A 22,256-nucleotide genomic window follows, 5' to 3' on the forward strand; every position below is an offset into this window, starting at 1 on the left:
GTCATAGTGGCCCAAAAAAGATGGATTAAATACTGCTATGGGCATCAGTTAGTTTAGAGGTTACAGAGTTGGCCCAGCAACTGGAGGATTAGCAGTTTGAATCCCAGAGCCGGAGGGTTTCTGTTAACAGTACCTCCTGCCATTGTTCTCTTCAGCAAGGCACTTAAACCCTAAACCCCCGGTCCCAATGCTTCCTGGTTGCCTCTCGTATGTGTGTGGTGTGTAATCTCAGAGTGATGGAACAGGATTAAGGTCCTGAGAGAGCTGAGACAGATCAGGCTAAAGTCTCATCCCCTGAGGGTCTCTGTCTCTCTCTCTCTCTCTCTCTCTCAGTTCAATTCAATTCAATTCAAAGGGCTTTATTGTCATGGGAAACATACATTGCCAAAGCAAGTGAAATAGATAACGAATAAAAGGGAAATAAACAATCATAAATTAACAGTAAACATTACACTCACAAAAGTTTTGAAAGAATAGAGGCATTTCAAATGTTATATTATGGTTATGTACAGTGTTGTAACAATGTTGAAGAGTTGAAGTACAAAAGGGAAAATAAATAAACATAAATATGTGTTGTATTTACAATGGTATTTGCTCTGCCTCATTCAGGGTTTATATACACTTTGATATGCGCCACCTGGTGGCCATTCTATTTAACGGCATCTAGTTTGCGGTTTTTCTTTGGCGCTGAAAAGGGAACCAGGAAGTAATTTAGTTAAGATTCATTGTTGAGAATGGTTGCTGCACTGCTGGTCATCTCCTGCCATCCTTGTTGTTAAAGCCTTTGAAAGCATTGCTTTTTCACTCCGTTTCATCAATAAAACACTGGAGGTTTTTGGAAGCCAATCCCTGACTCTGGTTCGGTTTCTTTTTGAAAGGAGTTTGGCTGGCTGTCAAATTACAGTTACACACCATAAGGAAGACAGCATAGTGTTTGTTCACTGGTTGCCCTTTTCTTGTGTCAACAGGTTGCAAATCTTGCTGCGGTGATGGTAACTGTGGTATTTCACCTATTAGATATAGGAGTTTATCGAAATTGGATATGTTTACAAATTCTTTATGGGTTTGTGTAATCTGAGGGAAATATGTGTCTCTAATATGGTCATACATTTGGCAGGAGGTTAGGAAGTGCAGCTCAGTTTCCATCTCATTTTGTGTTCAGTGAGCACATAGCCTGTCTTCTCTCGAGAGCCAGGTCTGCCTACTGCGGCATCTCTCAATAGCAAGGCTATGCTCACTGAGTCTGTACATAGTCAAAGCTTTTCTTAATTTTGGGAATTGTCTTAATTCTCTCTCTCTCTCCCTCCCTCCCACTCTATTGTCTGTGAGTACTCTACTCACCACAGGAGATAACATAGAGAGAGGAGCAAGGACAACACACACACACACACACTAGTACACACATTCAATACACACACACACTACACACATAGATAATAGAGAGCGTGAGAAGAGAGGGGAAACACAGAAAGAGAGAGGAGATAAGAACAAAATGTCACGGCATCATTCAGAGAGAGAATATGTAGAGATGAATAGAGATAGAATGGGGAGGAAGAGAGATGAACTGCAGCATGTTGACCTAGTAGTGGGTTTCTGTCTCTGTTATTGTTCTCTCTCTCTAATGAAGACATTAGCCAATCAAATGATGGCGTGCTGGTTCTTCACTGGGTACTAATGGTCTCTTTACAGCTGGATCACAATGAGACAAGGTGTGTGTGTGTGTGGGGGGGGGTCATGGTCATGTGTGTTTATTGTACTGTACTGACTCTGTGTTTGTGTGTGTCTGTCTCTCTCAGGGCAGGATCGTAGCGAGGCCGGGTTGATCAGGCGGTTTAAGGGGGATGGCGTTCGCTACAAGGCTAAACTCATCGGTCTGGACGAAGTCACGGCTGCGCGGGGAGACAAACTCTGTCAAGACTCCATGATGAAGCTCAAGGTGAGTGTGTGTGTGTGTGTGTGTGTGTGTGTGTTTGACCCTGAGGACAAGGGAATGAGGGGGAAGGGGGTCTGGGGTAATAATGGAGTATAATGAGGTGAGGATGGGGGAGTGAGGAGGTGAGGATGGGGGAGAGAGGAGGTGAGGATGGGGGAGAGAGGAGGTGAGGATGGAGGAGAGAGGAGGTGAGAATGGGGGAGAAAGGAGGTGATGATGGGGGAGAGAGGAGGTGAGGATGGAGGAGAGAGGAGGTGAGAATGGGGAAGAGAGGAGGTGAGGATGGAGGAGAGAGGATCTGAGGATGGGGGAGAGAGGAGGTGAGGAAGGGGAGAGAGGAGGTGAGGAAGGGGAGAGAGGAGGTGAGGATGGGGGATAGAGGTGGTGAGGATGGAGGAGAGAGGAGGTGAGGATGGGGGAGAGAGGAGGTGAGGATGGAGGAGAGAGGAGGTGAGGATGAGGGAGAGAGGAGGTGAGGATGGGGGAGAGAGGAGGTGAGGATGGAGGAGAGAGGAGGTGAGGATGGGGGAGAGAGGAGTTGAGGATGGAGGAGAGAGGAGAGAGGAGGGAGGATGGGGGAGAGAGGAGGTGAGGATGGGGAGAGATGAGGTGAGGATCGGGGAGAGAGGAGGTGAGGATGAGGGAGAGAGGAGGTGAGGATGGGGGAGAGAGGAGGTGAGGATGGAGGAGAGAGGAGGAAGGAGAGAGGAGGTGAGGATGGGAGAGAGGAGGTGAGGAGAGAGGAGGGAAGATGGGGGAGAGTGGAGGTGAGGATGGGGGAAAGAGGAGGTGAGGATGGGGGAGAGAGGAGGTGAGGATGTGGGAGAGAGGAGGTGAGGATGGGGAGAGAGGAGGTGAGGATGGGGGAGAGAGGAGGTGAGGATGGGGGAGAGAGGAGGGAGGATGTGGGAGAGAGGAGGGAGGATGTGGGAGAGAAGAGATGACGATAGGGAGAGAGGATGTGAGATAGTGATTTTGGCTCCTATCTCATTTAACCTGCTGGGTAATTGTGTGACGGAAGGATGTGGTGAAAAAGGAGAGGGGTGAGGAGAGGTGAGGGAGAGGAGGGGTGAGGAGCAGAGGCAAACGGTGCATTGATCAACTTGTTTCCCAATTTGTTCATCCAGACAGGAAATACACACACACCAGGGTTTCCGTTTGGAAAATGTGGCACCAGGATATTTGACCGGCAACATTTTAATTCACCGGAGATTTGAGAAATTTACCGGACCCATATGCATTGAGTGCGTAACCTGATTAGGGCATCCACCCACGGTGCTCAGAATGACAGAAATCACATTTAGAATATGGTAATTCATATAAACAGAACATGCAAGTCGAGGATGCAATTCTTACCGAATTCTGATGTGCACTTTGAACATGTTAGCCAACAGGACGAGTAACGAACAGCAACATTACTAGCATATGTCAATCTACTATAGTAAAAAAGTTTAGGCTACCTATTCTATTGGTCAGCTTGTCAAGAAAGAAATAGCCTATTCCAAACAGACTCTGACACATGCTGACTAAACCGGGCACGCGCATTTGTCCGCGTGCGCCATCGCACGCATGTTGATTTTGTCCATCCACACCAGATGCAATCAGGACGCGCAAGTTGAAATATCAAAACGAACTCTGTACCAACTATATTAATTTAGGGACAGGTCGAAACGCATGAAGCATTCATGGCCATTTTGCTAGCTAGCTTGCTGTTGCTAGCTAATTTGTCCTGGGATATAAACATTGGGTTGTTATTTTACCTGAAATGCACAAGGTCCTCTACTCCGACAATTAATCCACAGATAAAAGGGTAAACCTAGTTAGTTTCTAGTGATCTCTCCTCCTTCAGTCTTCCTCTTCTTCTTCTTCTTTGGACTTTATATGGCGGTTGGCAACCAACTTTAAGGTGCATTACCACCCCGAACTGGACTGGAGTGTGAACCTCAGTTCAGCTTTCAATCACCCACGTGGGTATATGCTGCTAAAAACCAAAGAGGAGATGGGAGAGGCGGGACTTGCAGCGTGTCAAACGTAAAAAATAGAACCAAGTTCTATTTTAGCGCCTGGCTACGCAGACGCTCGTTGACGCACGCGAGCAGTTTGGATGAAATTATTGAATTACGTATGTGTACATTTATTTTGCAACGCTCGCACACGTAATGTGTCCGGTGTGGTCAGCATGTAAGACAGTTGTGGGATGATAGATCCCAAATTCGTACAACCAGTAGGCCTAGGCTAGATAAAAAAAAATTAAAAAGTAATGATTTGACCTTGTATTTTTCAGAGTTCCCAGTGATGCGGCAGCAGCTTTTCTGCTGTCTGACAGATTTTCCACTCAAAGGCTCTGTATCTGTATGCTGTATGCGTGTGATAAATAAGATACATAACCAATATACTGTAGCCTACACACGCAGCAATTTAATTCCACTAAATTATGAAAATTAACCTATAGACCGATAAGCATGACCAGTCAAATGTATTTCCATCGACTGCTATTTCCATCAATGAATAGGCTAAAAGTCATTTCTTTCTTCTTCTTCCGGACAATTGGCCGGCGCCAATTTTATTGATTTGCTTTTCTATTTTTTTAACGGCCAAAAGCCAGCTATTACCCTGACACACACACACACACTTCTGTTCTCTCTTCTCTGCTCTTCTCCATCTACAGTAAGTAGATGTGTGTTTGTGTGTGTCTATAACCCTGTCTCTTTGTGTCTGCTCTGTAGGGTATAGCAGCAGCAGGGCGGTCTAAAGGAGTCCACAAACAGAAGGTGTCTCTAACCGTCTCCTTTGGAGGAATCAAGATCTTTGATGAGAAGTCTGGGGTGAGTTTTGTGTCTGTAAGTGCATGTGTGCGTATGTGGGTCTGAGGTATTGGTCCAGGGGGACAGGTGGGCTTGTTAACGAGGCAGCTCTAAGGAGTCACAGGGGAAATCAGGAGGACCTAATTGAAACCTCCTCAGTAGATCAGAATACAGACCTGGTTTATCGTCTGATAGCAATGTAGTCTGTCTTTCTCTGTGTGCAGGCTGCCACAGTGTGTCTGTGAGTGTGTTTGTGTGTGTGTGGCCTTGCCTCTCTATCTCACACACTGCAGCCATATTGCTTACATCCCTGTCCCCTCCTCCCTCCCTATGGATGGATGGACGAATGGATGGATGGATGGATGGATGGATGGATGGATGAGCTCTCTCACGGAGGAGGGAAGGTCATGGAGGATGGAGAAGAGGAGCGAGGGAGCATTAATCTCTCCTCCGTCCCCACAGAGGGCGGTGCTCGTGTTCTCTCTCTCTATCATGGTCACCGTGGCAATGGATGAATAGAACACCCAGGAGGGGTGGAGAGAGGGAGAGGCCTTTAAGAGAAAAAGGAAAAGTGTGTGTGTACGTCAACCACTCTCCAGCCTCAGCCTAGCACGAGAAACCGGGGTTCAATCTACAGGCATGGGATGTGCGTGCATGTGTGTTTGTGTGTGCGTGCGTACGTTCTGTGTGTTTGTGCGTGTGGCGTACATGCGTGTGATCCCAGGGCCTCTCCTGCTGGCTTGGTTATTGGGGGGAGGGGGGGTCTCTTATTATTGTCAGGGCAGTCAATGGGAGTTATGACAATCATCAGCCTAGTTATTAAATATGGAAAGCATCAGTCACACACACAGTCTCTGTCTCCTACCACTATAGCTGCTGCTGGGTGCTCTGTACTTTACTGTCAGAGCTCTGTGTGGGGTTGACAGATGCACATCTCTGTGTGTGTGTTTGTGCTCAGTGCTGTGTTCTGAGATTGCCTCTGTCTGTAGTGACACATCCAGTGAGCAGATGAAATGATCAACTCGACTGCCTGCAGCGACGCCACTGTCATTGTCACTTACACTCAGACACGCACACACGTACGTGTGGGTGTGTGTGTGGCAGCAGTATGCATGTGTACGTGTGCTATGTGTGTGTGTGTGTGTGTGTGTGTGTGTGTGTGTATGTGTGTGTTGGGATGTCGGTGTAAGTATTTGTGAGTGTGTGGGTCGAGTCAGTCCCTGCTCCCGTTCTCTGGGACAACCAGTGCCATCTGCCATGGGCACAGTCATCCCTCACTGGCGCAAACACTCTGGCTAAACTGGGGGGAGTAGGGGAACTAAAGACTGTTAAACGAGCAGGCGGGTGTGTGTGTGTGTGTGTGTGGGTTGAGGAGGTCTAATCCCCCTTCTTCCTGCCTGGCACAAAAACACAACAGGCTCACAGGGAATAGTGTGACTGTCTCCTTCCGTCTGTCCTTAGTTTGGCAAGGGGTGTGTGAGGGCCACTTCCTGCTGAGAGCTGTCTGAGCTCTGAAAATAAGTACTGCCAGATCCTCTCCCTCCTCTCTCTCCTCTCTCGCCTCTTTCCTCTCCTCTCCTCCCTTCTATCCTCTCTTCTTTTTATCTCTAGATCAGTGGTCCAGTCTCTGACTGTGTTTCTCTGCCTGGTCTCTCTCAGGTCCTCCAGCACCACCATGCGGTCCATGAGATCTCTTACATCGCTAAAGACATCACGGACCACCGAGCCTTTGGCTATGTCTGTGGGAAGGAGGGCAACCATCGCTTCGTAGCCATCAAGACGGCACAATCTGTGAGTCCCACACAGTGTGTGTGTGTGTGTGTGTGTGTGTAGGTGTGTGTGTGTGTGTGTGTACGTGCCATTGTGTGTGTTTCTGTTGTCTATGACTCCCCATTGTCCTCTGCTAGCCCCAGGGAACATTGTCCTGTTCACATTTAGATAATGACCCTTGAATCAGCTCTCAGCAGATAGAGAGCACAGTCTGCTCTGCTGCTGTGTGTGTGTGTGTGTGTCTATATTCTCTCTGTGTTGTTGTTGTCTGTGTCTCTGTGTCAGTGTTTTGTGTGAGGCTGTCTCTGCTCTCTGCTGCCATATTGATTTCCCACAGCGACTCGATGAGTGTGTGAGTGTGTCATCGTCTCTAACGACCCATCAATCCTCCCAGGAACTGCCCTGGCGCCCTGTGAAACAGAGCAACCCAGCAAGCTACCATGTATTCCTCTGGGTGTGCTAGGAGAGTTCCGTACCTGTAGTGTTTTCTGAGGACAGAAACGACAAGGGAGAGGAGAGAAGGAACAGAGAAAGTGATGAGAGAGAGAAGAAAGAGTGATGAAAGACAGAGAAGAGAATCAGAGGAGGGGAGAGGTCAGACTCACACTACATGATTTATCTAAGTCTGTATCAGAGTTCAGATGTGGTAGGAAGGAAGGAGGAACATGTTGGAACGCAACACTATACTGGTGATGTCCGAACACTGTCTGTGAACTCCCTGTTATGCCTCAATCAAATATTAAACATGATCTATATTTCATTGTTCCCCAGGCTCACCTCTTAGAATCCACAGCTCTCTGCTCTGAAGCTGTTCATAGTGAAACTAAGAAGTCACATCGAAATGCTTCATTACACTGTGAATGTGAGGTGATATGTGTGTATGTGTACGCCCATGCTTGTGTATGTGTGTGAGAGTGTGTGTGTGCCTATATATGTGTGCGTGTGCGCACTTGTGTGTGTGTGTGTTACAACTAGCTCTCACAGTCTCACGTCAGAATTAGACGTTCATCCATGTTTTTCAAACATCAAATTTCGAAGTTGTTCCAAACGTCAAATTTCAAAGTGTTTAAGGTTAAGTTTAGGCATTAACTCAGAAATCTTAAGGTTAGGTATTAACTCCGAATGGTAAAGGTAAGGGTTAAGGTTTGGGATAGGTTTAAAACAAAAATCTCAAAACAACCTTCTGTTGCTGGATTTGAACTTGCAACCTTTGGAATCAGAGGAAGATGCTTACGCCCATCCCCCAGCCTGTCCACAATGCCCTAGTAAAACGGAAACCTACTTGACGGTAACAGCGCTCACTGTTGCCCCTAGTGGCCGGTTTCCACGTCATCTCCCGACATCCTCAGACATGGATGGACGTCGAATACTGACTTGTATCACGGGTGACCTGGCTGGTTACCCACAGAGCTACAGTGTATTCGGAAAGTATTCAGACCCCTTGACTTTTTCCACATTTTGTTACGTTACAGCCTTATTCTAAAATGGATTAAATTGTTTTTTCCCCTCATCAATCTACACACAATACCCCATAGTGATGAAGCAAAACAGGTTTTTAGAACTTGTTGCAAATGTATAAAAAAATTGAAACTGAAATATTAAATGTGCGTAAGTACTTTGTTGAAGCACCTTTGGCAGGGATTACAGCCTCAAGTCTTCTTGGGTATGACGCTACAAGCTTGGCACACCTGTATTTGGGGAGTTTCTCCCTTTCTTCTCTGCAGATCCTCTCAAGCTCAGTCTGGTTGGATAGGGAGCGTTGCTGCACAACTATTTTCAGGTCTCTCCAGAGATGTTTGATCGGGTTCAAGTCTGGGCTCTGGCCACTCAAGGACATTCAGAGACTTGTCCTGAAGCCACGCCTGCATTGTCTTGGCTGTATGCTTAGGGTCGTTGTCCTGTTGGAAGGTGAACCTTCGCCCCAGTCTGAGGTCCTGAGCGCTCTGGAGCAGGTTTTCATCAAGGATCTCGTTGTACTTTGCTCCGTTCATTTTTGCCTCGATCCTGACTAGTCTCCCTGTCCCTGCCACTGAAAAACATCCCCACAGCATGATACTGCCACCACCATGCTTCACCGTAGGGATGGTGCCTGGTTTCCTCCAGATATGATGCTTGGCATACTGAGCAAAGAGTTCAATCTTGGTTTCATCAGACCAGAGAATCTTGTTTCTCATGGTCTGAGAGTCTTTAGGTGCCTTTTGGCAAACTCCAAGCGGGCTGTCATGTGCCTTTTACTGAGGAATGGCTTCCGTCTGGCCACTCTACCATAAAGTCCTGATTGCTGGTGTGCTGCAGAGAGGGTTGTCCTTCTGGAAGGTTCTCCCATCTCCATAGAGGAACTCTGGAACTCTGTCAGAGTGACCATCGGGTTCTTGGTCACCTCCCTGACCAAGGCCCTTCTCCCCCGATTGCTCAGTTTGGCCGGGCGGCCAGCTCTAGGTAGTCTTGGTGGTTCCAAACTTCTTCCATTTAAGAATGATGGAGGCCACTGTAGTCTTGGGGACCTTCAATGCTGCAGACATGTTTTGGTACCCTTCCCCAGATCTTTGCCTCGATACAATCATGTCTCGGAGCTCTATGGACAATTCCTTCGACCTCATGTCTTGGTTTTTGCTCTGACATGCACTGTCAACTGTGAGACCTTATATAGACAGGTGTGTGCCTTTCCAAATCATGTCCGATCAATTGAATTTACCACAGGTGGACTCCAATCAAGTTGTAGAAACATCTCAAGAATGATCAACGGAAACAGGATGCATCTGAGCTCAATTTCGAGTCTCATAGCAAAGGGTCTGAATACTTATGTAAAAAGGCATTGCTGTGTTTTATTTTTTATATATTTGCAAAAATGTCTAAAAACCTGTTTTCCCTTTATCATTATGGGGTGTTGATGAGGATTCTTTTTCCGAATGCACTGTATATAACAGTGTTCTACTACCTCTCCCCCTCCCAGGCAGAGCCAGTGATCCTGGACCTCCGAGACCTGTTCCAGCTCATCTATGACATCAAACAGAGGGAGGAGATGGAGAAGAAAGCCCAGAAAGATAAACAGTGTGAACAGGCTGTGTACCAGGTACACACACACACACACACACACACACACACACACACACACACACACACTTTTACCTCACATTCACTTACACACACTTGTACAATACACACACACACTCACAATGCAGAGGAGGGGACAGGACTGTTCTGTGTTTACTATGTGATTATCTGCTGCTTGGGAATGCTTGGTGCTGCTGCCTCTATCTGTCAACTACACTGATCTTCCTGGCTTTCCTCTTCCATCTCTACTCACTTGCTCCCCCCTCTACTCTTCTATCCCCTCTCTACTCTTCTATCCCTCCTCTACTCTTATATCCCCCCTCTACTCTTCTATCCCTCCTCTACTCTTATATCCCCCTCTACTCTTCTATCCCTCCTCTACTCTTCTATCCCCTCTCTACTCTTCTATCCCCCCTCTACTCTTCTATCCCCTCTCTACTCTTCTATCCCCTCTCTACTCTTCTATCCCTCCTCTACTCTTATATCCCCTCTCTACTCTTCTATCCCCCCTCTACTCTTCTATCCCCCCTCTACTCTTCTATCCCCTCTCTACTCTTCTATCCCTCCTCTACTCTTATATCCCCTCTCTACTCTTATATCCCCTCTCTACTCTTCTATCCCCTCTCTACTCTTATATCCCCTCTCTACTCTTCTATCCCTCCTCTACTCTTATATCCCCTCTCTACTCTTCTATCCCCCCTCTACTCTTCTATCCCCTCTCTACTCCTCCATCCCCTCTCTACTCTTATATCCCCTCTCTACTCTTATATCCCCTCTCTACTCTTCTATCCCTCCTCTACTCTTATATCCCCTCTCTACTCTTCTATCCCCCCTCTACTCTTATATCCCCTCTCTACTCCTCCATCCCCTCTCTACTCTTATATCCCCTCTCTACTCTTATATCCCCTCTCTACTCTTCTATCCCCTCTCTACTCTTCTATCCCCTCTCTACTCTTCTATCCCCTCTCTGCTCTCTTTCCCCCCTCTTCCCCTTCTCTGTCCGTCTGTCTGTCTTTAGACTATTCTGGAAGAAGATTTGGAGGATCCGGTCTACCAGGTAACTTCTAAACACCAATCAGAATGCTTCTATAATGCTGTTATCCAATCAGAATGTTTCTCTCTAATGCTTCTTCCAATCTTCCAATCGCCTTGCCTGTTTCTCTGTGTCTGCGGGGGATTGTGGGGGAGTCCCAGGGTACTGGTCAGACAGATGGAGTTCTCTTTGTGTGTGTGTGTGTGGTTGTGGTTTTGTGTGTTTGTGTGTGTGTGTGTGTGTGTGTGTGTGTGTGTGTGTGTGTGAGGGTATCTATATGGGATTGCTTTGGGGCGGGACCCACAGATGATTCTGTTTGACCAATCACATCTTTGCTTCCTATTCTCAGTCTGTCCTTTTCCTTTTTCTTCTATTTCCTATTTCCTATTTTTCTCTTTCTCTTTCTTCCTCCTCTCCTCTCCTCCCTCTGCTGCCGGTGTTGTAGTACATTGTGTTTGAGGCGGGACACGAGCCCATCCGTGACCAATCAGAAGAGAGCATTTATCAGGTACAAGCCCCTCCCCTCTGCTTGGATCTTATTGGTGGAGTTGTGTGAGTGACAGGAGCAGGGTTCCAATGGGAATAGAGATGATTAGAGAATAACATCACCTACAGCTTCACTACTGACAGACAAGCAACTGAAACCTGAGAGAAAACTATACACACATGCATGCACAGGAAAACATAGGAAACAGAGGCTGATAAAAGAATATGCCAACAACATGCAGTGGTGTAGACCCAGTCTCCAGGGAGGATAGCCTTTCTATGGGTACTCTCCTCAGGAGGACTGGGTGGCCCTCCAGGCGATGGAGTGGGAGGAGAAATGTGGGAGGTGTGTGTGATGTTATTCTTGGCCTGTGAGTAAGGCAGACCCCTCCTCCTTCCCCCTCTTCCTCTTTTCCCCTCCTCTTTCTTTTCCCGAGGAGATGAAAGAGGGAGTGGGAATGAAAGAGAGGGAAAGATTAATCACCAGGCTTTCGTTTGATCTTTAAATAAAATGGATTGAAAATAGAGTGCGCTCCAACACACACACAAACACACACACACACAAACACACATGCGAGAAGACGTGTTAGAAGTGTGCCACAGAGCCAACAGATGAATAAAGATGTCTGCCTCTAGAAATAAAGAACCTGAGAGATGGAGAGATGAAGATGGATGAGAGAGAGAAAAAAAAACTAGAGAACGAGAGAAGAGAAAGAGTGATTAGGAAAGATGGAGGGGAGATGGAGGGAGGAGAGATGGTGGAGCGAGTACTCAGGTGTTGGTAAATCCAACTAGCTCTCACAAACTCACTTCAGAATTAGACGTTCATACATGTTTCTCAAATGTCTAATTTCAAAGTTGTTCCAAACGTTACATTTAGAAGTGTTCAAGGTTATATTTAAAAGGCATTAACTCCTAATTTTTAAGGTTAGGGTTAAATTTAGGCATTAGCTCTGAAATCTTAAGGTTAGGTATTAACTCTGAATGGTTAAGGTAAGGGTTAAGGTTTGGCATAGGCTTAAAACAAAAATCTAAAAAACAACTTTCTATCGCTGCAACCTTTGGCACCAGAAGCAGATGATTACGCCCAGCTAAGCCGAAACCTACTTGAAGGTAACAGCGCTCAATGTTGCCCCTAGTGGCTGGTTTCCACGTCATCTCCTGACGTCCCCAGACATGGATGGACATCGAATACTAACTTGTATCACGGGTGGCCTGGCTAGGTAAATCTGTGGTCTGTTATGATGGACAGACATTTTTGTCCCATCAGGTTTTTATTGACGTTTCCATTCACAACAGATCAATCTGGTGGATTAATTTGTCAGTCTGACACGTCAGGGACAGTTAATCGAACGAAACGCAGATAATACATATAGAGACATTCACCTGTATCAATTGTCTGTCTCTCTCTCTCTATGGCTGTTTCTCAAAATACCCTAATCCCCAGGCTCTGGCCAAAGGTGCACTACACAAGGAATATGGTGTCATTTGAGCCATAACCACAGACAGACAAGTTTATTACATGTCTCTCGCTGTGATAATACCACATTGATCCAGTCTATATTGGAGAGCGAGAGGGAGATGGAGAGAGAGAGGACGGGGGGAGAGAGGGAGAACTGCTCACACATCAGGCTGATAGTCCACAGATGACTCTGAATGAAGCCTCAACTCATAGATTTTAATACAGATTACATCACTCTCACACACATGCACGAGCATAGACAGACACATAGACACACACTCAGATGCAAGCTACAGTCGTGGTCAAAAGTTTTGAGAATGACACAAGTATTGGTCTTCACTAAGTTTGCTGCTTCAGTGTTTTTAGATATTTTTATCAGATGTTACTATGGTATACTGATGTATAATTACAAGCATTCCATAAGTGTCAAAGGCTTTTATTGACAATTAAATCAAGTTTATGCAAAGAGTCAATATTTGCAGTGTTGACCCTTCTTTTTCAAGACCTCTGCAATCCGCCCTGGCATGCTGTCAATTAACTTCTGGGCCACATCCTGACTGATGGCAGCCCATTCTTGCATAATCAATGCTTGGAGTTTGTCAGAATTTGTGGATTTTTGTTTGTCCACCCGCCTCTTGAGGATTGACCACAAGTTCTCAATGGGATTAAGGTCTGGGGAGTTTCCTGGCCATGGACCCAAAATGTCGATGTTTTGTTCCCCGAGCCACTTAGTTATCACTTTGCCTTATGGCAAGGTGCTCCATCATGCTGGAAAAGGCATTGTACGTCACCAAACTGTTCTTGGATGGTTGGGAGAAGTTGCTCTCGGAGGATGTGTTGGTACCATTCTTTATTCATGGCTGTCTTCTTAGGCAAAATTGTGAGTGAGCCCACTCCCTTGGCTGAGAAGCAACCCCACACATGAATGGTCTCAGGATGCTTTACTGTTGGCATGACACAGGACTGATGGTAGCGCTCACCTTGTCTTCCTCGCTGCCCTTCTTGACACCAGGCCATCCTTCAAAAGTCTTCGCCTCACTGTGTGTGCAGATGCACTCACACCTGCCTGCTGCCATTCCTGAGCAAGCTCTGCACTGGTGGTGCCCCGATCCCACAGCTGAATCAACTTTAGGAGACGGTCCTGGCTCATGCTGGACTTTCTTGGGCGCCCTGAAGCCTTCTTCACAACAATTGAAACTATCTCTTTGAAGTTCTTGATGATCCGATAAATGGTTGATTTAGGTGCAATCTTACTAGCAGCAATATCCTTGCCTGTGAAGCCCTTTTTGTGCAAACCAATGATGACAGCACGTGTTTCCTTGCAGGTAACCATGGTTAACAGAGGAAGAACAATGATTTCAAGCACCACCCTCCTTTTAAAGCTTCCAGTCTGTTATTCTAACTCAATCAGCATGACAGAGTGTTCTCCATTCTTGTCCTCGTCAACACTCTCACCTGTGTTAACGAGGGAGTCACTGACATGATGTCAGCTGGTCCTATTGTGGCAGGGCTGAAATGCAATGGAAATGTTTTTGGGGGATTAAGTTCATTTTCATGGCAAAGAGGGACTTTGCAATTAATTGCAATTAATCTGAACACTCTTCATAACATTCTGGAGTATATGCAAATTGCCATCATAAAACCTGAGGCAGCAGACTTTGTGAAAATTAATATTTGTGTCATTCTCAAAACTTTTGACCACGACTGTATAAGAAACAATTCATTCTCAGTTAATGTTGTCCGTTAGTCCTGACAATGTACAGGCTTTAGTCTACATTTGGCTGTCCAGTAAGGCTTTATTTTATAGTCTTGTATTGCTTTGCTATTTCCTACAATTGGTACTTTCTGGTACATTAAATGAAGGTTGTCATATTAACAAAAGCTAATGTGTGGTTGGTGGGCTGTAATGTGGTGATTGGTTGGTTGTCCAGGTTCCGACCAGTCAACAGAAGGAGGGGGTATATGACGTCCCCAAGAGACACCCAGTGAGTCCAGCTGTGTGTGCCTGTCCCCCCCTTGGTGCTATGGTGTTACCCGTGGATATCCTCTGCTGTGGCTTTGTGGTAGTGTGGGTGGAGTCGCTGTGTATGTGAATTGGAGTGGGTGGGGCTTGCTCTATGCTTGGTGCTGGTTGCATGCAGTGTGGTGGCAGGTGGCATGTGCATTGCATGCAGTGTGGTGTCTTGGTGATGCATGGCTGGCTGTGGTCTGCTGGTGAACGAACAAACATGCATGGACTGACAATACTAGAAAGAAAGAGATTGGTAAGAGGGAGAGAGCGTGTGTATGTGCATGTACACACCTGTGTGTGTGTGTCATTCCAGTTGACCTTGACCGTTGTCAGGATGCACCATAACTGTCCATCTCCTTTATGATCTTATTAAACATGGTAGTTAAACATCTCTCTGTTTCACTAGCTAATAACTCCATCCTCATAACCACACTATAGTAGCTATTCTGCACCTGCTACTCCACACCTGTCTAAAAATCAAAGATCCTAACAGTAGGGAGGGCGTCTCGTTGTCAAAATCTGCCCTGCTCACTGTTCCCCCTGTACTTCCACTGGGCTCTCCTAGCTCAAACTACAGAACACACACACATTGTATAGTCGTAATCAGATGGTGTGGATTGTGGCAGTCAGTTCTGTCCTGTGTTTCTGTATTATCCCAGCAGTGCTAAGAGGCTTATAGTATGTATACTAGTGAGATCCCACAGCCCTACTGCTCTCCTGTACCACACCACAACACTGACGCTTAACGGCTTTTCTCTGTGCTTACCAGGCCTGTGTGTATCTGTAGGTGTTGTAATACTGTACTATAGCCAGTAGGGTCTGGCACCTCTGTCGAAACCATATGCTCCACTGTTATTTAGACTGTCACCTTCTGTCTCTCAATGCTATTAACCAATAAGAATAAAACACACACACACACACAAAGGCACACACATACAAACGCACGCTCGAACACACACACGCACACACACATATACACACACACACACGTAAAACACACACACATAAAGAACACACACGTAAAACACACACACACGTGACTACTTCAATCTCCGGAGTCCTTGACCCTGTGCGAGTTTACACAGTCTATTGATTTAACCTGGCTCATTCCCTGGCCCTGACCCAAAAGAGGGCAGCCTATTGTCATCTGGCAGTGAAGCACAAGTGGGCTAGTGTGTGTGTGTCCATGCATGCGGTGTGTGTGTGTATGTTCAGCGAGACAGCAGGAGATCAGGGAGGTGGGTGTTAATTAAGGGGGCTGCGTTAATTGTATGCAAACACATGCCCATGCTAATTACTGTTTCCTTGGAGACCGCTAATTGATAGGTGGTTGTCGCAGTGATAAGGAGCAAGGGATGGGCAGAGAGAGAGAGATGGAGGAAAGAGGAGGGCAGGAATCGGATGTGATGAGCTCTGTGTGTGTGTGAAAGTGTGTGAACAGTAAAAGTACCTACATGTAATGTTCCATCCCTCCACCTCAACTCACCCTGTCTCCATATGTCTGTTATTGTTTGAGTGTGTGATACATCATTTCTGTGTCTGTGTTTCCATCTCATCCCACCATTCTCCATCTCATGTGACTGTGCAGAATGCTCAAAATGGTCACCAACAACAACAACAACAACAACAGTCTCTGATAGATCTCATGGATATGGACAGTGTATGGACACCACAGGTAAGGTGCATTATGAAGGACTGGCCATCAACGCAAAGGGTGGCTATTTGAAGAATCTCAAATATAAAATATATTTTGATTTGTTTAACACTTTTTGGGTTAATACATGATTCCATATGTGTTACTGCATAGTTTTGATGTCTTCACTATTATTCTAAAAATAAAGAAAAATCCTTGAATGAGTAGGTGTCCAAACTTTTGACTGGTAGTGTATATTAAGATATTTAAGTAATTTAGTAATGAATGTTTGTGACCTCTGCTGCTACTAATGAATGTAAAAACTTCAGTATCTGATTGATTTCAGAGAGGGGGAGGGGGAGAGAGGGAGGGCCTTGAGAGCTGACATAAAGGTCAAATCTACATCAGACAGATGGAGAAGTCGGAGAGAGAGGGAGGTGGTCAGGTCAGAGAGGGATGGAGGGATGCGAGGAGGGGGAGGGGTCAAGCTTTGGTCATCCTGTCCAACAGAGAGGGTCTGACTCACTCCTCACAGCTCATTAATAACACAGAGGATATAATCAGCTCAGTACTGACCCAGGCTTCGTCCCAAATGGCACCCTGTTATTTATTTTAGTAACACACTACAGTGACCACACTGACCGACCACAGAGGTCAGAAGTGACCCTCCCTCAGCTCCGGGAGATTCAGACTAACACTATCAGCCATAGGTGTCAGTAAGTTCAGGGTTAAAAGAAAGACAGGGTAGTGTCAGTGTACAGTATACTATATACAGTATCTCCCTCGGACTGTGAGTGTTGTCAGTAACAGTATGTACATAACTCCTCCTCTCTCCTCCTCTCTCACTAACAGCAGAAACACTCAGTTCAGCTGTATGGCAAGAAATGACACGCTCTTTCTGATCCATTATCTGATAGATAGACACTTTAAGCTTTAGAATATAATAAGAGCGCCATGGTCTGTGTGACCTATTAGTTTAACTAGTGGAGCCAGAAAGTAGATATTCTAAGAAGCGTCTGTGCAGACATGATCCCCAGAGCCCTATGCAGCAGAATACTGGAGATAGATCTAGCTCTATACAGTGGGGGGAAAAGTATTTAGTCAGCCACCAATTGTGCAAGTTCTCCCACTTAAAAAGATGAGAGAGGCCTGTAATTTTCATCATAGGTACACGTCAACTATGACAGACAAATTGAGATTTTTTTTCTCCAGAAAATCACATTGTAGGATCTTTAATGAATTTATTTGCAAATTATGGTGGAAAATAAGTATTTGGTCACCTACAAACAAGCAAGATTTCTAGCTCTCACAGACCTGTAACTTCTTCTTTAAGAGGCTCCTCTGTCCTCCACTCGTTACCTGTATTAATGGCACCTGTTTGAACTTGTTATCAGTATAAAAGACACCTGTCCACAACCTCAAACAGTCACACTCCAAACTCCACTATGGCCAAGACCAAAGAGCTGTCAAAGGACACCAGAAACAAAATTGTAGACCTGCACCAGGCTGGGAAGACTGAATCTGCAATAGGTAAGCAGCTTGGTTTGAAGAAATCAACTGTGGGAGCAATTATTAGGAAATGGAAGACATACAAGACCACTGATAATCTCCCTTGATCTGGGGCTCCACGCAAGATCTCACCCCGTGGGGTCAAAATGATCACAAGAACGGTGAGCAAAAATCCCAGAACCACACGGGGGGACCTAGTGAATGACCTGCAGAGAGCTGGGACCAAAGTAACAAAGCCTACCATCAGTAACACACTACGCCGCCAGAGACTCAAATCCTGCAGTGCCAGACGTGTCCCCCTGCTTAAGCCAGTACATGTCCAGGCCCGTCTGAAGTTTGCTAGAGTGCATTTGGATGATCCAGAAGAGGATTGGGAGAATGTCAGATGAAACCAAAATAGAACTTTTTGGTAAAAACTCAACTCGTAGTGTTTGGAGGACAAAGAATGCTGAGTTGCATCCAAAGAACACCATACCTACTGTGAAGCATGGGGGTGGAAACATCATGCTTTGGAGCTGTTTTTCTGCAAAGGGACCAGGACGACTGATCCGTGTAAAGGAAAGAATGAATGGGGCCATGTATTGTGAGATTCTGAGTGAAAACCTCCTTCCATCAGCAAGGGCATTGAAGATGAAACCTGGCTGGGTCTTTCAGCATGACAATGATCCCAAACACACCGCCCGGGCAACAAAGGAGTGGTGAGAAGCATTTCAAGGTCCTGGAGTGGCCTAGCCAGTTTCCAGATCTCAACCCCATAGAAAATCTTTGGAGGGAGTTGAACGTCCGTGTTGCCCAGCGACAGCCCCAAAACATCACTGCTTTAGAGGAGATCTGCATTGAGGAATGGGCCAAAATAACAGCAACAGTGTGTGAAAACCTTGTGAAGACTTACAGAAAACGTTTGACCTGTGTCATTGCCAACAAAGGGTATATAATAAAGTATTGAGAAACTTTTGTTATTGACCAAATACTTATTTTCCACCATAATTTGCAAAGAAATTCATTAAAAATCCTACAATGTGATTTTCTGGATTTTTTCCCCTCATTTTGTCTGTCATAGTTGACGTGTACCTATGATGAAAATTACAGGCCTCTCTCATCTTTTTAAGTGGGAGAACTTGCACAATTGGTGGCTGACTAAATACTTTTTTCCCCCACTGTATATGGCTCTGATTGGCCCTATCTCTGATTTATGCTAATCTCTGACCATGTCTCCACAGGGCTAAATACCTTATTAATGCTAGAAAATATGTGATGAGAGATGTTAGAGAGATATGAAATGGAGGGATTTTGAAGAAAGAGAGACATATATAGAGAGATTGAAGTTAAAGGAAGAGAGATATGAGAGTATATGGAGATCTGTGGATTAGGGTAACTTGGATCAGGTAGGTACTGTATGTCACCTCCACCAATCATATCACTCCATTAATTCATGACATCATCACCTAACCACCCCTGGCTCTTTCCCTGTGGCTCAGTTTGATGATGTCACTGTGCCCACCAGAGGTAGGTACCAGGTCGCGTTTGGCATGTTGCGTGTTCTGTGTTTTCGTAATGTGTGTTGACATGCAACACTGACGTTTCTATTGTAGCATGATGTCTGACGGCTGTGAACTCTCTTTCTGATTGGCAGAATATCAACCAATTAGAGCTCTTCGGAGACATCTCTACACTCCCGGACATCTACTCCCCTTCGGTGAGTACACCCCCCCACCCTCGCTCTCTCCTGACCTTTGATCTGGCTGTAGGTAGACAACTGTGTTGTGTGTGTGTCTGTTTGGCTCCCCTGAAGGTGTAAAGTAGTTTTAACTTGTTCCTCCCCACTCTCCTCCCTCAGACCCCTGCCTCTCCAGACAACACCCTGGACCCCTCTCTGGGCCTGCAGCCCCCCACGGAACTCTTCACCCCCTTCAACCCCGCCTCCGTACCCTCAGGTAGGAACTCTCCCCTCCCCTATACTCTCTTCTTCTCTCCTCTCCCCTCTCTTCTCCTCTCTTATTCTGTCCTCTCCTCTCCTCTTTGGAGCAGAGCTGGAACAAGCAGCTCTGAGAAGAGATGAGTCTGAGAGTTATAGTGAGTCTGTACAGTTTCATGAGTCTGTGTGACTGTCTGAATAGGTCTGTACATGATATGACTGAGGCTCATCGTGGATGTAATGATAATAGTTCAGCAGAACCATTAAGACACAACATTAACTACAGGCTATAGTAGGTCACTACTGCAGTGGTACATGGGGTACTCTGTGTGTGTCCATGCCATGTGCATGTGTATAACTCGCTCTTCTCCTCTCTGTGTCTAGGTTATGTGACGATGGGAGCGGTACCTCCAGGTCAGGTGTGGTCCCAGCAGGCATTTGCTGCCCAGGCAGGTCCTCTGTTCGGGGTCCAGTCCCCCCTGGGTCAGTCCCTCCCTGTGGCCCAGGTCCTACCTGGAGGCCAGCCTCTCATCTGGGGCCAGGCCAACCTCTTCCCTGCTACACAGCAGCAGTGGGCCGCTATGACGGGAGCAGGTATATACACACAGACACAGACATGTAGGTATGTACGCACACACACGCATGCACATACATGTATGCACACACACAGAGATGCATGCGCGCGCACACACACACTAAAGTGTATTTTCCTGTATCTAGGGTTCCCTGCTACAGCCTACCTCCCAGCCCAGCCAGGGTCTCTGCCTACCATGTTCCTCCCTGTTAATCAACCCTGCGACAGCCTATCATCTGCTGGCGCTGCCTCTAACCCTGCCCCCTCATCAGCCTCCAGTCCACAGCATGCAGAGAGGCAGCGGCAGAAGATGAGCAAGGTAAGATCATTTTATTCCATTGATTTTATTTAAACCAAACAAATGGCCTGGCCAAGACACACAAGCTCTATACAATAGCTTTTTATTGGCCAACATCTTACATAGTCTGTCTTTAACATCTTCTGCTCTTTCTGTAGGAGATGTTTAAGGACTTCCAGCTAGCAAAGCCCCCTGCCATGCCAGCTAAGATGGGGGACCAGCACCAATGTCTAGCAGGGACCTCGGAGGCCTTCAGTTCCTATTTCAGCCGCGTGGGGACCGCCACCGATACAGACGACTGTGACGACTTTGACATCTCTCAGCTCAACCTCACACCTGTCACCTCTACCACGCCCTCCACTAACTCACGTATGTACATACTCCTGGCTGGTTGTATATGAGATAACTCTCTGTTTGGAAGTTCCCTCCACCCCTCAGACCATTCGACCTCCATGTTTGTCTCAACTCCCAGTCTTTTTTACATACTGTATCTCATTTTATCAATTGTAATTTGTTTTATTGTATATGTTACTGCAATTACAGTTTTTTTCAATTGCTAACAAGCATCGGTCAATACTGAAGCCACTTTTTCAAAACTCTTCACACAGTCTGCATTACCAACATGCATCTTGGCCAAACAGTTAATCTCACCTCCAAAACTCACTAAACCACCAAAACACTTCATACATGTCTCAAAATAAGCTTGTTCGACCACAACACTGGCAACAATTCTCACTCAAAAGAAAAATTTTTCACTCATAACTCACTGACCTAAAAAACACTAACAACAGGGAGCATTACATAAATGATTAACTTTTCTCTTTGAAGTTTGAATGGTTTTTCACATAAATCAGTATTTCATTATAGAATAAGAATAACACCTTTTCACTTTATTGACTGTACTAAAGTATATGTAACAAGAATGATTCAGAAATGCAGCAATTTGCTTCAATAGCCTTTATATTTTCTATATCTTAAAAAAAAAATATATATATATATATATATATAGTAATTTACTTGTGAAAAATAAAAAGTTTAAACAAAAAACTAATTCCTGAAATTCCAGGACTGCAATAATAATTTAAAAAATAATAATCAACAACATGTATAGTATAATCACTCATACTGTAGAGTACTGTGAGGGTTCTAGTTCTCCCCCTCTCCTGCATTTGGCCACTAGTTCTCATCAACATCACATCTTATTTCTTCTCTGGCCATGCATCTTGGAAAGTATCTTCTGGAATGTCTAATCCAACCCTGGCAGTCTTCAGGAGAAGTGTCTCCACACCCTGCATTCATAGCATCCAGTAAGGACATCTGGTCATGTGGATGATGGTCATAAACCTTCCACCTCCACGCAGAGAAGAACTCCTCTACGGGGTTTAAGAAGGGGGAGTATGGAGGCAGGAATAGTACTGACATTCTGGGATGTGCAGCAAACCAGTCTGTGACTGCAGCAGAGTGGTGGAATGCCACATTATCCCACACAACAACGAAGGTAGAGGAGTTTCTTGCCCCTCTCTCTTCCACTGGCACAAGTCGATTATGCAGGTCATCCAGAAAATAAATGAGCCTCTCTGTATTGTAGGGGCCAATGAGTGGTTTGTGTAACACAAACCATCATTGGACAGTGCTGCACACATTGTGAAATTAGCTCCTCTCTGGCCTGGGACATCCACGGTTATTCTCTGTCCAATCACATTTCTTCCCCGGCTGTGTTTTTTTGCCAGGTTGAATCCAGCTTCATCCACAAAGATGAATGTATGTGCAGTTT

General features: G+C 45.8%; 1 protein-coding gene across 1 annotated transcript in view; it reads left to right on the forward strand.

Annotated features, from left to right (window-relative positions):
* LOC311148943 (disabled homolog 1-like) overlaps positions 1-22,256 on the forward strand; it is a gene marked incomplete at both ends in the record, with an annotated part of 36,756 nt that overhangs the window by 5,694 nt on the left and 8,806 nt on the right. The window contains 12 exons of the mRNA XM_084185982.1: positions 1,797-1,936; positions 4,660-4,758; positions 6,397-6,528; positions 9,461-9,580; positions 10,580-10,618; positions 11,040-11,102; positions 14,474-14,527; positions 19,329-19,391; positions 19,533-19,629; positions 19,995-20,204; positions 20,331-20,503; positions 20,641-20,851. Coding sequence (XP_084042108.1) covers positions 1,797-1,936; positions 4,660-4,758; positions 6,397-6,528; positions 9,461-9,580; positions 10,580-10,618; positions 11,040-11,102; positions 14,474-14,527; positions 19,329-19,391; positions 19,533-19,629; positions 19,995-20,204; positions 20,331-20,503; positions 20,641-20,851 — 1,401 coding nt within the window. The remainder of the gene's footprint in view (positions 1-1,796; positions 1,937-4,659; positions 4,759-6,396; positions 6,529-9,460; positions 9,581-10,579; positions 10,619-11,039; positions 11,103-14,473; positions 14,528-19,328; positions 19,392-19,532; positions 19,630-19,994; positions 20,205-20,330; positions 20,504-20,640; positions 20,852-22,256) is intronic.

This window comes from Coregonus lavaretus (assembly GCF_964263955.1).
Source record: "Coregonus lavaretus genome assembly, chromosome: 21".
NCBI lineage: Eukaryota > Metazoa > Chordata > Actinopteri > Salmoniformes > Salmonidae > Coregonus > Coregonus lavaretus.